The 16,006-nt window shown below is 39.6% G+C and overlaps 1 protein-coding gene and 1 long non-coding RNA gene across 7 annotated transcripts in view; both read right to left on the reverse strand.

Moving 5' to 3' along the window:
- Nucleotides 1-16,006, reverse strand: part of LOC126986248 (obscurin-like) — a 269,280-nt gene that overhangs the window by 19,261 nt on the left and 234,013 nt on the right. For all 6 annotated transcript variants that reach the window (XM_050842223.1, XM_050842222.1, XM_050842220.1 and 3 more), the window contains 3 exons: nt 14,981-15,199; nt 13,184-13,325; nt 151-315 (listed from right to left, as the gene is read on the reverse strand). In XM_050842223.1, coding sequence (XP_050698180.1) covers nt 151-315; nt 13,184-13,325; nt 14,981-15,199 — 526 coding nt within the window. The remainder of the gene's footprint in view (nt 1-150; nt 316-13,183; nt 13,326-14,980; nt 15,200-16,006) is intronic.
- LOC126986250 (uncharacterized) lies at nt 1,220-6,307 on the reverse strand. Its single transcript, XR_007739451.1, has 2 exons — nt 3,665-6,307; nt 1,220-3,593 (listed from the first exon to the last, which is right to left on the reverse strand). It is a non-coding gene; the product is annotated as an uncharacterized LOC126986250 (long non-coding RNA).

Here is a 16,006-nt window from a genome sequence, read left to right on the forward strand (position 1 = left end):
CTTTTTTTACCCTTCCCTCCTTCCTCTCCTCCTCCTCCTCCTCCTCTTCCTCTTTTCCTCATGCTATCTTTTCCCAATCATCCTCTTTTTTTACCCTTCCCTCCTTCCTCTCCTCCTCCTCCTCCCCTTCCTCCTCCTCCTCCTCCTTACCTCATATTTGCCTCGTCGGGGAAGGTCCAAGGCGCAACTCTCCATCCGCCCTCTGATGAAGCCCGCGGTCTGTCTGTCTATCATCGTCCTCTTCCTCCGCTCCTCCTCAATCTCCTCATCCATGACATCCGTGAACCTCCGCCTCTCGTGCACCATTGGGATTCGCTGTAATAGGGGAATAGGGGGAGGGGTGAGATGATGGGGAATGGTGGGGAAGGAGAGAGTAGGTTAGAAAGGGGAAGAATAGGGGATGGTTATGATGAGAGGGAAAAGGAGTGAAGAGAGGAGTGGAGAGAATGGGGTGAGAGAGAGAGACAGGGGGGATGAGAGAGAAAGAGAGAGAGAGAGAGAGTGAGTGAGAGAGAAAGAGAGAGAGACCTGAAGGAAAGAATGAATGAGAGAATAAAGAAAAGAAAAAGTGAATGAAGGAGGGAAGAAAAGAAGGATGAAAGGAAGAACAAATGAGTGAATGGATGAATGAAATAAAAGAAGTGTGAATGAATGATTAAAGAAAGGAAAGAAAGGGAATGAAGAAGAACAAGAAGGAAAGAAGTGAATGAAAATGAAATCAGAAAAGTTGAGTAAATAAATGAATGAAGTAAAAGAAATGTGGATGGATGAATAAAGGAAGGAAAGAAAGAAGAAGAAATTAAGAAGAAAAAAAAAATGAATTAATATGAAAGTGAAAGAAAAAAGTAAAAAAAAAAAAAAAAGTGTGAAATGTAACTAATTAACGACAAAAAAAAAAAACTGTCAACCTTGGAAACAAACAAACAAACAAACAAACATTAAATGACCCTGCAATAATCAGTCACCTCTTCTAATTACGTACACACACACACACACACACACACACACACACACACACACACACACACACACACACACACACACACACACACACACACACAAACCTACACATCAGCAAGTCTTGTTTTTTTCTTTCTTGTTTTTCTTGTTTTTCTTATTTTCTTGGTCTTGTTTTTTCTTCTTCTGTCTTCTTGTCTTTTTCTTCTTTTTGCATTGTCTTATTCTTCTTTGTCTTCTTTTTCTTTCATAATATACTCTCTCTCTCTCTCTCTCTCTCTCTCTCTCTCTCTCTCTCTCTCTCTCTCTCTCTCTCTCTCTCTCTCTCTCTCTCTCTCTCTTTCCACCCCCTTCTCTCTCCCCCTTTCTACACGTCAATTCTACAAACAAGTCTCAACATGTTACGCCCCCTAGCACACCTTAACTACAGGTAATACTAGCGTTAATCTTCCGCTAATTAACATCTACGGGGACAGGTAAACAGGTAAATCGTGCACTTGTTGTTTTTGTTGTTCTCAGGTGACATGGAAACTATTTGGAAAAGATTTGACTATTGTTGGGCTAATGTAGAACGCTTTTTTTTTTTTCTTTTTTTTTCTCTTTTTTGGTTGGGTTGGTAAGGGGGTTGAATCTTGCTTGTTGTTGTTGTTGTTGTTGTTGTTGTTGTTGTTGTTGTTGTTGTTGTTGTTGTTGGTGGTGGTGGTGGTGGTGGTGGTGGTGGTGGTCTTGGTTTATTATTATTATTATTATTATTATTATTATTATTATTATTATTATTATTATTATTATTATTATTATTATTATTATTATTATTGGTGTCATTGTTATCTTTTGTTTCTTCTTCTTCTTCTTAATGTTCGTAGGTTTTCTTCTTCTTTTTCTTTTTATTATTGATCTTTCTTCTTCTTATCATCATCATTAGTGTGGTTATTATATTCTTCTTGTTTTGATTCTTCTTTCTTCTTCTTTTATCTTCTTCTTCTTATTCTTTCTTTATCCTGATCATCTTCTTTTCGTTGTTTCATTCTTTCATTCTTTTTCCATTTCTTTTCTTCTTGTTCTTCCTGTTCTTGTTGTTCTTGTTCTTTTTCTTCTTGTTCTTTTATATTCTCTTATTCTTTCTTTATCCTGATCATCTTCTTTTCGTTGTTTCATTCTTTCATTCTTTTTCCATTTTTATTTTCTTCTTGTTCTTCCTGTTCTTGTTCTTCTTGTTCTTTTTCTTCTTGTTCTCTTATCTTCTTATTCTTTCTTTATCCTGATCATCTTCTTTTCGTTGTTTCATTCTTTCATTCTTTTTCCATTTCTTTTCTTCTTGTTCTTCCTGTTCTTGTTCTTATTATTGTTGTTCTTCTTCTTCTTCCTTCTGTTCTTCTATGTGTCGAGAGGTTGGTGAGTGTTATTGTTGTTGTTTTTGCTGTCTTTTTTTTGTTCGTTCTAAGTTCAAGGTAATTTCTCAAACGTCATTTTATTTATTTACTTATTTGATGACTTATTTTTTTATTGGACTATGTGATTGATTGATTGATTGGTTGATTGATGATAATAGTTGTTTATTTACTCATAGGTTAACGGTATAATTCTAACCAAACGAAAACGGATTGAACATTAGGTGCGAAATTAACAGTAACTATTATAATTTTCTTTTATCTGTATTTTCTTATTTTGATCCGAAAACATCCGAAATCCGCAACACTTGGTCCCAGGAATTTTGGATAAGGGATTTTCAACTTGTATAGGGAATGTCTTTATTTTTCTTTAATTGCTCTATTGAAATTATGCTCTGTTTATTTTTTCTCTTATTTAGCTTTTTGTTGTTGTTGTATTTCATCATATATTTTACCTGCCCTTTTTGAAACTATCTTTAATGCTTTTAATTAGTTTCCGTATTTAAACTTATTCTTCATTCCTATTTTGTTTAGCTTCTCATATTAAGTTTCCATACTTTTTTAATATTTTCTTGTTAGTTTCATTTATCGAACAATTGTTCATTTGTAATACGTTTAATTTATCTTCTTAAGTCGGTTATTTTTATTTTTCAATCTGTTTAGTTTCTCTTTAAATTAAACCGGCGTTCGTCCTTATGTTTTGTGTTCCGTTTTGAAACTAATCCTCATTCATATTTTACTGGCGTCTGCTGTCCAACAATTCTGTACCACTGTTTATTGTACGTCTAAAAATATTATTCTACATATTTCTACATACTTATTTTTCTACATAAGTTCTTTAATTTAATTCTGCGGCAAAGGAGCCTGACAAAGGGGGGTATACACAAGACTGTATATAAAAGAAGCATCTCAAACATCTGTCGCCATAGAAACGAACCCTCAGATGCTCTTTCCCTTCTCATAACCTACTTCGTGTGTCTATATTATTTTGTGTCTTTTCAAACTATTCCTCAGGCGTTATCTCTGTCCGCAAACCTGCCTCGTGTATTTTCTTTGGGTGTGTGTCTTATCAAACTATTCCTCAGGCGTTATCTCTGTCCGCAAACCTGGCTCGTGTATTTTCTTTGGGTGTGTATCTTATCAAACTATTCCTCAGGCGTTATCTCTGTCCGCAAACCTGCCTCGTGTATTTTCTTTGGGTGTGTGTCTTATCAAACTATTCCTCAGGCGTTATCTCTGTCCGCAAACCTGCCTCGTGTATTTTCTTTGTGTGTGTGTCTTTACAAACTATTCCTCAGGCGTTATTTCTGTCCGCAAACCTGGCTCGTATATTTCTTTGTGTGTGTGTCTTATCAAACTATTCAGGGATTATTTCTGCCCTCTCCTGTCTCTTCAAACTTCTTCATGCGTCGTCCTCAAATCTAACCTCGAATTTTTGTTAATGTGTTTCTTTATCAAACTATTCAGGCCTTATTTCCCTCGTAAAATCTACCTTGCGCCTTTTTTTTTTTGTTATCGAACCATTCTTCATTCTTTGTTCCATTTCTCGTTAATCCGGACTCGAGTTTGACGTCACAAGAGGAAAGAAAACGGGACATTGGTCGTTTGAAGGTCGTTTTCGTTCGTCTCAAGAAGTACTCCACTCACCCACCAGCCTAAGAGGTCACGTGATCGGGCTGAGGAAAACGGGAACTCAGCGCCGTGCTTCGTGTTCTGTTTATCGCCTAAAGAAAACGGGAAGCCGGCATGACGCAGCGTTTTCTTTAGTTTATGGTCTAGAGAAAATGGGAAGATTATACCACGCAGCGTTTTCTTTGTTTTGTTTATGGTCAAGAGAAAATGGGAAGACTAATTCGTGCCGTTTTCTTTTCAATCGGCATGTAGCGTTTTCTGTGCTATCAATAGAAAACGGTAACAAGGGAAAATGGGAAGTGGCGAAGGGAAAGCTTGGGGTATAACAGGCGGACTATGTTATTTTTGTTTTCGTTATTATTATTATTATTATTATTATTATTATTATTATTATTATTATTATTATTATTAGGGTAGGTATGTTAGGTTGTTTATATACACGTTTCTAATTAGCAGCGTGGTCATTAATGAATCTTAGGAAAATCGAGCAGTATTTAGTTAACTTGTCAAATCATCTGTATGTTAAAAAAGGAAGACTGTTTATTTGTTTCTTTGGGAAAGTTTTGATTGATTGTTTGTACTTTGTCATTTATTTTATAGTTTTTTTTTGCTCCTCCTCTTTTTCTTGTTTGTGTTGTTCGCTTTTGTTAATTTTCTTTTCACTGTTCTTTTATCTTTACACTTTAACTCATTTTTTTCAGTTTTCTTTTTTTTTTTGTTCTTTTTCTTGTTTGTATTTTTGTTCTTTTTTGTTAATTTTCTTGTTATTGTTCTTCTGTCTTTACATTTCAACTCATTTTTCTTTCTTTAGTTTTTCTCGTTCTTGTTCTTTTCTTCATTTTCTTCTTTTTCTTTTGTTTTTGTTCTTGTTTTTTTGTGCTCATGTTGTAATAATAGTAATCAATTTTTTTTATATTTCTTCATCTTGCTGTTGTTATTGTTGTTCTTTTTGTTCTTATTCATCACAATCATCATCATATTCTTGTTCTTCTTAGTCATATTTGTTGGCGTTCTGTTTCTCCTTCTTCGGGCTTGTTCTAACAGTTCACTCCTGACGTGCGTACAATTTGGACCAACGCGTACAAACAGGACATACCCAACTCTCTATTTTTTTATCATAGTATCGCCTAAAACAAGTTTCGGGGAGACTAAACAAAAAGAAAACGTGACTACGGGAGAAAACGAGGTGCCGGGTATCTATTTACACGCCGCTCGCTAATAATAAAGATGACTAAACACTCCAATTAGTTTTTAGTATTTACTCTACAACACACTGTTAGGTCATGCAGGCTTTGGAAACGGGAAGGAAGAGGAGGAGGAGGAGGAGGAGGAGGAGGGAAGGGGAGCAGAGGATGAGGTCAGGATGAGCGGAGGGGAGAGGGGGTCACAGTTCAAGGTCACAGTCAAGGTCAAACGAACTTCAAAACAGGTCCAAAAAATCAACAACGAAAACAAAACACAAAGGTCATCTCAAGAAAATCACTTAAAGGGTAAAAAAACCGGTCAAAATCAGGTCAAATCAAGGTCAAAGTCAGGTCAAGGTCACTCCAAGTATTCAGGGTTGCCACACATGGGACAGGGGGACTTCTCATGGGTGTGGGTGTGGGTATGGGGGATGGTGAGGGGGGAGGCGGCACGGGGCGAGGCTGAAGGAGGCGGGAGTCGAACTGGGGACATGGACCGCGGGGAGGACGTTTTAAAGCCCTCCATCTGGTACTGTCTCTGGGTCGCTCTCGCCTCTGCCATCACCCTCTCATTGAACCCCACGAGCCCCATCCTCAACCCCCCCTCCTCCTGCACCCCCTCCGAATATCTAGTCTCCTGCTGGCGGAATCTCTCTTTCTCTTGCTGGTAATGCATCTGCTGGAGGTGGTGCTGTCTCTCCTGCTCCTGGTGATGCAGATGCTGAAGATGATGGGCAGGGGGCGGGAGGAGATGAGGGGGAGGGCCGGGGATGTAAGGTGGAGGAGGTGGAGGGAGGTGGTCCTCGAATAAGTCCTCGTCATCTTGCTGCTGGAGTCGTAGTAGGTCGTCCTTGAGGAGATGGAGTGTGTCGATGGACTTCTTCCGCCGCGCCAGGACACCCTCGATCTTCTTCTTCTCCTTTCGCCAAGCCAGAAACTGCGCCGGCCTGATGGGTTCCACGGGAGGCTTCGGGGTGGGGTCGGGGCGCGGCGGCGGTGCGGAGCGGCGGGCGGAGCGGCGGGACTTGTTAGTGGTGGAGGTGGTGGAGGTGGTTGTTCCGTCCTTAGTCACCTGTTGGTTGTGGTTTGGCCTTGTTCAGTCCGTGTCCGTGGGGGTGTGTGTGTGTGTGTGTGTGTGTGTGTGTGTGTGTGTGTGTGTGTGTCAGAGTGCACATGTAGAAGTTTTGTAGCGTGTAAGGATGGGGGGTGAGGGGGTGAGGGGGGTAGGGAGAGGGTAGAGTGTGCTAAGAGGGAAGGGTGAGGGAGTGAAGGGAAGGAGGTGAAGGAAAGGGGTAGGTGATGGGAAAGGTAAGGAATGGGATGGGAAAGGTGAGTGAAGGGAAGGGAGAGAAGGAAATGGGTAAGTGATGGGAAGGAAAAGAAATAGAAAAGGTAAGGAATGGGATGGGAAAGGTGAGTGAAGGGAAGGGAGAGAAGGAAATGGGTAAGTGATGGGAAGGAAAAGAAATAGGAAAGGTAAGGAATGGGATGGGAAAGGTGAGTGAAGGGAAATGGGAAAGGGATGGGATAGGTAAGGAATGGGAATGGGGAACTGAAGAAAAGGGTAAGTAATGGGTAAGGAATGGTTGGGTAGGAAGCTACTATAATAGGGACTCTAAGGCATACATATCTACCTTAAAATGGGGAAGGGTGGGGAGAAAGGGGGGTGTAGGGGAGGGGAGGTAAGGTAAGGGGAAAAGAGGAAGAAGAAGGGGAGGTAGAGGAAGACACATAATCAAGAGTAAAGAGGAAGGGGATGAAGAGGAACAAGATGGAGAGGATGGAAGGGAAAGAGGAGTTAAAGGGGAAAGGGTTAAGGGGAGGGAAGGGGAGGCAGAGGAATACATAGATTTCACTTCTCTAGGGACACATAAAGAGGAGGAGGAGGAGGAGGAGGAGGAAGAGAAAAAGGAGGAGGATGAGAAGGCAGAGAAACAAGAAGAAAAAGAATGGGAGGAAAAAGAGAAAGATGAGGAGGAAGACGAGAGGAGGAAAAAAAAGATACAAAAAGGCATTGGAAAAAGATACCGAGTTGGCAGAGGAGGAGGAAGGATAAAAAGGAGAAAAAAATGAGATAGTGAAATAGGAAGAAGAAAAAAATGACGAGATTAGACAGAATAGAAGGTTATTTTGGGGTGTGGGAAGAAAGAGGGGAGAGAGAGAGAAGGAGAGAAGAGGGAAGAAGAGAAGAAGGAGGAGGAGAAAGAGGAGGAGGAGGAGGAGGAGGAATGAGATATGATTGTTCCTAGCCTCGAAAAATTAACCAAAGATAGAAAGAAAGAAAGAAAGAAAGAAGGAAGGAAAAGGGGGGCATACGAGGAAACAAGACGAGAGAGAGAGAGAGAGAGAGAGAGAGAGAGAGAGAGAGAGAGAGAGAGAGAGAGAGAGAGAGAGAGAGAGGGGGGAACCAATACACAAAAAATCTACCTTTTGTAAACCTCTTTCAATACGTTCTTTCAGTTAATTATTTACCTGAGAGAATGGAGTTACCTGTCTTTAATTAACACGCCCCATTACGAACAGGTGAGGCAAGGTGGAAGGGGAAGGGGAGGGGAAGGTGAGGAGGGGAAGGGGTAGGGATTAAGTGAAAAGAAGGGAAAGTGAAGGGAAGTGAAGGGAGGAGAAGAGGAAGAGAAAGGGGAGAATGGGAGATAAAATTGATTGTGGTTATTATGTGTATGTGTGTGTGTGTGTGTGTGTGTGTGTCAGCAGGTTTCACGTACACAGCTTGAACGGGAAATGTGTACGTATTTTTTTTTCTTTTTCTCTTAGTTGTTGGGGATGGGGACTTAAAGGGCAGAGAAGGGAGCATTTAAGGGGGGGTAAAAGCTCCCCCTTACCCCCTTAAATTGCAGAGGCGTCCATTGTTTAAAGGGAGAAGTATTTTGTCTTGTATAGTCTTGTCTTTCAGGAGGAGGAGGAGGAGGAGGAGGAGGAGGAGGAGGAGATTGGTAGGTAGAAAGGGTCGTAGTAATAGTAGGAGTAGGTGTAGGAGGAGTAGGAGAAGGTAGATAGGTAGGTAGGTAGATAGGTACTGAGGAGGAGAAGGAAGGAGTAGACATAAGGGATGATAATAGAAAAAAGAAAGGAGAATGGATGGATAAAAAAGGAGAAAAGGAAAATGATATAATGAGGAAAAAGAATAAATAGATATCTAGAGGAAGAGAAGCTAAAGAAGGAAGGAAGGAAGGAAGGAAGAAGAAGGGGTAGATAGGGAAGGATAAACAGTAGGAATAATGAAGGAGAAGAAAAAAAACATGTACAAAGAAAGAGGAATTAGGAGATGAAGGAAGAAAAGTATAGATGGAGAAAAACGTCACATAAGAGAAAAAGAAGATGGAGGGAGGAGAAGATGAAGGAGAAAAAGGAGAGAGGAGGACAAAAGCAAAGATGGAACGAAAAAAAGAAGATGCAAAAGGAAAAGAGGAAAGGAGAAGAGAAGAAAAGATTGAGGGAGAAGAAAAAGAGGAAAGTAGGGCAAAAAAAGATGATGAGAAAAAAAAAGAAGAAAGGAAAGCAAAAGTGAAGAAGGAAAGAAAAAAAAGGGATGAAAAAGAACAAGAAGAAAGGAGAAGATGAATGAAAAATGAGAAAATGAGAGAGAGGGAGAGAGAGACAGAGACAGACAGACAAACAGAAAGACAGACAGGATAACAAAAGGAAAATTGAAGAGGGGTTCAAAAAAAGGAAACATTGATGAAAATAATGATAAAGAGAAAGAAAGGGTAACAGACAGACAGACAAAGACAGAAAGACAGACGGACAGGTAAACAAAGTGGGTCATCCAGGGAAAAGGCATAATTACAGGTGTTTTCTACAGGTGCGAGCCATCCAGGTGTTAATTAAGGGGGCTAGGACATGCACAGTGTAGTCTTCTCAGGTAGAGGTGATTAGTGTGTCTCCAGGTGTGAGGCAACGTTGTGCAGATGTTATGTAAGGTGAGAGCAATGGCAGACACACGCACGCACACACGCACGCTTCAAGAAATATGAGTTGCAAAAGAAAAAAAATAAAGAAAAGTGAAAATACCAGAGAAAAATAGTAAAAAAAATGTATAGATGCAAATTACTGATGGAAATACCAGAGAAAAATAGGAAAAAAATATATGGATGCAAATTACTGATGAAAATACCAGTGAAAAATAAGAAAAAATATATAGATGCAAATTACTAATGAAAATACCAGTGAAAAATAAGAAAAAATATATAGATGCAAATTACTGATGGAAATACCAGTGAAAAATAAGAAAAAATATATAGATGCAAATTACTGATGGAAATACCAGTGAAAAATAAGAAAAAATATATAGATGCAAATTACTGAAGGAAATACCTGAGAAAAATAGTAAAAAATATATGGATGGAAATTACTGAAAAAAAAAACATACATACATACACACGCACGCACGCTCCAAGAGAAATGAGTGGCACACACAAAAAAAGAAGACAAAAAATAGTGGAAATATATTACAGAATAACAAATGAAAAAAGGGAAAAATATATACATAGAAATCACTCAAAATAATACACAGACACACGCACGCACGCACGCTTCAAGAGAAATGGATTGCACAAATTATAAAAAAAGCGAGAAAGTTTGAAATATATCTCAATCAAACTACCAAACAGAAAATCATAAAAGCAGAAGGGAAACATATATATTGATAAAAATCACTCCGAATAATTAGAGATAGATAAGTATGCAACATTAAAAAAATAATATTTCACATTACATTAAAACAGAGAAAAATGGGAAAAAGTTAATGAAAAAGATATGTAGAGTGTTGGCATTAAAAGTAAAAATAAAATAAAATAGAGTAGGCATTGCAAATAATTTAAAGAAGGCAACGAAATAAATATAATACACAGATTTAGAAGAAAGTAATAATAATAATAATGATAATGACAATAATAGAATAAAAGGAATATTAATGAGCTATCCAATGAAAGAATAGAAAACGGGAGTAAAATAAATAATCGAGAACATTCACAGAAAACGAGAAATTGAAGTAATAGAAAAAAAATTATAAAGAAAAGTAACGGGACAAGGTTACAAAATAAAGTGATTAAAGATGAAAATAAGTAAAATATAAAGGAAAACGTGAGTTCATTAAGTAAAGAAAACGGGAAACCAGCGTCAGAATTGAAATAAATAAAAAAAAGAAAAACGAGAAAAATCATAACTGGGGAAAAGAGAAAAAAGAAAACGATAATTGGTAAAAGAAAAAAAGAACAAAAAAGCGAAAATTGATAAACAAGAAAAAGGAAAAAGAAAATAATAGATAAAGAAGAAAGGAGAAATAAAAACAATAATCGATAAAAAAAGCGAGAAAAAGCGAGAATTGATAAACAAGGAATGAGGAAGACGAATAATTAGCGTCGGAAAACAAAAACAAAAAGACAAAATTGAAAAAATAATAATTCAGAACAAAATCTAGATAGAAGAGCGAGAACTAATGCAATTCATCAGCGGAGAATAAGGAGGAAAAAAAAAACTAATAATTTACTGCAGAGAGAGAGAGAGAGAGAGAGAGAGAGAGAGAGAGAGAGAGAGAGAGAGAGAGAGAGAGAGAGAGAGAGAGAGAGAGAGAGAGAGAGAGAGAGAGAGAGAGAGAGAGAGAGAGAGAGAGAGAGAGAGAGAGAGAGAGAGAATTATACAAGCATTACTGAATTAATTATTTTCTTAACATTCCTTGTGCAAAATAAATAAAAAGGAAAAAATATATACAATAGAAAAATAGATAGAGAAAAAAATATATAATTACTGCAAGATGCGTTATTATTTTTTTCATCAGAGTCAAGGTTAAAAAGCATAGAAAACGCATTCCAGCAGACACAGAAAACGGGCTTAGGTTACTTACAATGTTTCTCTCGCGTTGGTGTTTTGCCGTGAACGACGAAATGATAAAAAAACGACGCAGACGATCGAGGAATATAAAGAATGGCACGATTTTTCCTTTCTCTTGTGTGGCTCGGAAAGCAGAAAAAGCAAAAAAAAAAAAAAAATAAATAAAATAAAGGCTTATCCATTTTCATTTTCGTCTCCCATAGAAATAATAGCAAAGAAAAGAAAACGGGATTATTTTTTTCTATAACAGTAACACAATTTTCTCTTTTTTTATTCAATGTTTCGAAGGAAAAAAAAAAAGCTCTTGCCCAGTAATATCGCTCAAGTCTCCCATAAAAATAACAGCAAAGAAAAGAAAACGGGATTAAAAAAAATTTCATAGTGGCGTAACCCGATTTTTCCTTTTTTTTTTAGTTGTTCAATGTTCCGAAAAGTAAAAGAAAAAAAAACCTCTTCGCCAGGCATATCGCTTAAGTCTCCCATAAAAATAATAGCAAATAAAAGAAAACATGATTATTAATTTTTCTTTATAACACTAACGATCTTTTTCTTCACTAAATCCGTGTTTCGAAAAGTGAAGAAAGCATCGCCAATTATATCTTTTCAGTCTTCCATAAAAAATACCGAATCATAGAAAACGGAATACAAGGCTTAGGACATATTTTCCCCTTGTTTTTTCCCCTCGTTTCCAATTCTTACCTACTCCTATCAAAAAATCTTTCCATATCAATACCTCGATTTTTTCCCCTTTCTCGACCCACAATTAACCATTCTCACACATAATTTTGGCCTTCATAAGCTTTGGCACCCTTCCCAATTCACTCACAAACTCATTTCTCTGTCTTACGAACTCACAAACTCATATTGACTCATATTTTGGCCTTCCAACTCACTCACAAACTCATTTCTCTTTCTTACGAACTCACACACTCATATCCACTCATATTTTGGCCTTCATAAGCTTTGGCACCCTTCCCAATTCACTCACAAACTCATTTCTCTGTCTTACGAACTCACAAACTCATATTGACTCATATTTTGGCCTTCCAACTCACTCACAAACTCATTTCTCTTTCTTACGAACTCACAAACTCATAATCACTCATATTTTGGCCTTCATAAGCTTCTCGTACCCTTTCCAACTCACTCACAAACTCATTTCTCTGTCTTACGAACTCACAAACTCATAATCACTCATATTTTGGCCTTCATAAGCTTCTCGTACCCTTTCCATCTCACTCACAAACTCATTTCTCTGTCTTACGAACTCACAAACTTATATTGACTCATATTTTGGCCTTCCAACTCACTCACAAACTCATTTCTCTTTTTTACGAATTCACAAACTCATATCCACTCATATTTTGGCCTTCATAATCTTTGGCACCCTTCCCAATTCACTCACAAACTCATTTCTCTGTCTTACGAACTCACAAACTCATATTGACTCATATTTTGGCCTTCCAACTCACTCACAAACTTATTTCTCTGTCTTACGAACTCACAAACTCATATTGACTCATATTTTGGCCTTCCAACTCACTCACAAACTTATTTCTCTGTCTTACGAACTCACAAACTCATATCCACTCATATTTTGGACTGATAACCTTCTCTCACCCTCTCCAACTCACTCACAAACTCATTTCTCTGTCTTACGAACTCACACACTCATATTGACTCATATTTTGGCCTTCATAAGCTTCTCGTACCATTTCCAACTCACTCACAAACTCATTTCTCTTTCTTACGAACTCACAAACTCATTTCTCTTTCTTACGAACTCACAAACTCATATTCACTCATATTTTGGCCTTCGTTTGGCACCCTTCCCAACTCACTCACAAACTCATTTCTCAACCTTAAGAACTCACAAACTCATTTATTTCTCCTATTCTAGCCATACATACTCTCCTAACTCACACTTTTTCCCTTCTTTCTTATTTTGCCCTTTCCAAATAACTCACACACAAACTCATTTCTCCATCTTGTAATGCCATATTTAACCTTAATAATACACTCTACTTCACCTTTTAAAACCTTCTAATTTACACACACACACACGCACTCAAATTTCCTCATATTCAAACCACATACAACCGTTCTAACCCCACATATATTTCCACCACACCCAAACTCTCCAACTCTTCCTCACGCACTCACTCTCTGACTCACCGAATAGTCGAAGTCGTTCTCGCGAAGACTCATAGCGAAGGATGGCGAGCGGTCTTCAGCAACCTTCATGTAGGATCTAAGCCGGCACGGGAACTCGACGTCCTTCAGCTGCAGAAGATAGGTGTCGGGACCCATCTGGTAGCTGTGGGGAGGACGGGGAAGGGACTCGTGATATTGGGTGTGTAGGAGTTGGAATAGTATGAGGATGTGAGGGTACTAAAAGGTATTGGTGTTGATAGATGAGGTGGTGAGATTGGAGTAGATTGTGAAAGGTAGAGTAAGCCCAGGAGTAATTTTATAATCCAACTTTTTCTTTTTTTTTCTTTTTCCCAGTGCTCTCTCTCTCTCTCTCTCTCTCTCTCTCTCTCTCTCTCTCTCTCTCTCTCTCTCTCTCTCTTAATTTTCTCTGTCAAGACAAACTTCTTTATTAATTTTCTACTATCACCATAGGCAGAACGTAGAAAAAAAATTAGTTATTGTATCGAGGGGCTGAAAAGTATTTGTATGGTAGGATTATATTCATAAGCACATTAAGTAATAACTGATTTACGAACAGTCTAATGAATGGAACAAGTTTACCAGTTCCTTCGTTAATTCATTTACGATAGGAAGTCTGAATGGACCGTATTGGCTATAGTTATGTACTAGAGTGCGTCTAAGGCTGCCTCCAGGATACAAGGCCTTGGTGCAGCCACCGCCCCTAGCCAACGACTGCACACAGTTTACTTCTACCGATTTCCTGATTATTATTTGACATGGAGAAAACTGAAATCTGGTAGGAGTGAAGTGTGTGCAATCATCGGCTTGGGGTGACGGCGGCATCATGGTCGTGTATCCCTGAAACAGCCTCAGACGCACTCTAGTCTATAACTTGAACTCTATGGAAAATTCAGCTTGGAGTTGAGTGGCCACACGTGTCGCTGTCCGGTCCATTGAGGATGACATATCTTTATCTGAATATAGGTCAGTTGTATAACGCGTTCTCAGGGGATGTCACGTGAAGGCCCCTTGCGTGTGCTGGTGTTTGCTTGTGAAAGAGGAGTTCAAAGGCAATGGCGCTCTGTAGATATAATGGTCGTTTTGTGAGAGAGAAGCAGTGAATGTTAAGTGTCATAGCGGTGATGGTGATGGTGATGGTGATGGTGGTCTCTCGTCTTTCTCTATTCTTTCTCTATTCTTTCTCTCGTCTCTCTCTCTCTCTCTCTCTCTCTCTCTCTCTCTCTCTCTCTCTTACATAAGGCTTTAATCTCTCTCTCTTTCTCTTTATCCCTCTCTCCTTCTCTCCCTTCCTTCCTCTCTTATTTTTTTGTCCCTCTCTTCCTCCATTTATTACTAATCCTGCTATTTTCTCCTTCAGAATGTGTATGTTCTCTCCTCTTCCTCTTCATCCATGTCCTGCTGTTAATCCTCCTCTTCCTCCTCCTCCTCCTCCTCCTCCTCCTTCCTCCTCCTCCTCCTCCTCCTCATCATCATCATCGCCATCATTTTCCCCTCTTCCTGTCTTTTGTTCACTAAGCACCTACTATCTCTCCCTCTTTCCCTCTCTCCCCCATTCCCTCCCTCACCCAACCACACCCAAACTTAATCTACCCTCTCACCCATACATCCCCCATCACACCCACACCCATCCCATCACTCACTCTCATTCCTGAAGACATCCATAACCCATCACTTACTCCTTCACCCCCTTATCCATCACCCACTCATTCCCGGTCACTAACTCACTCTCCTTGATGTAAAAAAGGCCTCATCACTCACTTTCTCCTCCTCCTCTCCTTCCCTTCCCTCATCACTCACTTGCTCTCGTTCTTGAAGACGTCGAGAGTGTAGCTGAGGTCTCGTTCGGGGATGTGGTAATCTTCTGCTGGCTTGGCGGGGATGATCTCTCTCTCCGGGGACTCTGGCGGTGTGTAGAGCTCGCCGGGCGGGTACACCATCTTGCTGGGGTGACTGAAGCAGGAGGAGAGAGTGCGTCGCCTGAACCATCGCTTGCAGGAGGCGTTGGCGTACCATTCCCTGTAGGAGGAGGAGGAGGAGTCAGATTGTTAGAATGGAATGGGTGCTTTTTTTTTTGGGTGATGGTGGTGATGGGAGTGTCCTAAGTGGGTGATAGGTGTCCTTTGGGGTAGTTTAATTTTTGGGGTAAGTGGGTTATGGGTGATGGTGGATGAGTGGGGATACTGGAATGGATTGGGTAATGTGGGGTGTTGTATTTTGAGTGGTGGGTGTAAGTGGGTGATGGGTGTAGGAATAGGGGGGTGTTCGTATGTCTGAATAGGACGGGTGATGTGGGTTATTTTTATTTTTCGGTTGGGTGACAGTTGGGGGAAGGGGGTTGTGTGTGGGGGTTGCAAGAGGAGGAATGGGTGGAATGGGGTATTTGTTTTTTTGGGGAGGGGATAAGTGGGTGATGGGTGATGTGTCTATGAGTGTGGGTGATGGGGTGGGTGAGTCTTGGAGGTGGTGGGTGTTATTCTGCTCCGGGAGTGTGTGTGTGTGTGTGTATGTGTGTGTGTGTGTGTGTGTGTGTGTGTGTGTGTGTGTGTGTAATTATGTCTGATTGTCCGTTCACTCACCCACCAACGTTTATGTAAGTGTCTGCATCTACCTATCTATCTATCTATCTGCGTGTATATATAGCCTGTGGTGCGGTTACGGGGGGGGGGAGGTCTTCAAGTATGTGTTGGAAGGGACTCGAGCAATATGTCTCAGCAAGGCGGGAACAGTTAGGTAATGTTGTCAATGGTGGCGAAGCATTTAGTTTTAACACGAGACATTTGACGGGCCAGCTCTGTGTGTGTGTGTGTGTGTGTGTGTGTGTGT

The sequence above is a fragment of the Eriocheir sinensis genome, chromosome 61 (genome assembly GCF_024679095.1).
Source record: "Eriocheir sinensis breed Jianghai 21 chromosome 61, ASM2467909v1, whole genome shotgun sequence".
In the NCBI taxonomy this organism is placed as follows: domain Eukaryota; kingdom Metazoa; phylum Arthropoda; class Malacostraca; order Decapoda; family Varunidae; genus Eriocheir; species Eriocheir sinensis.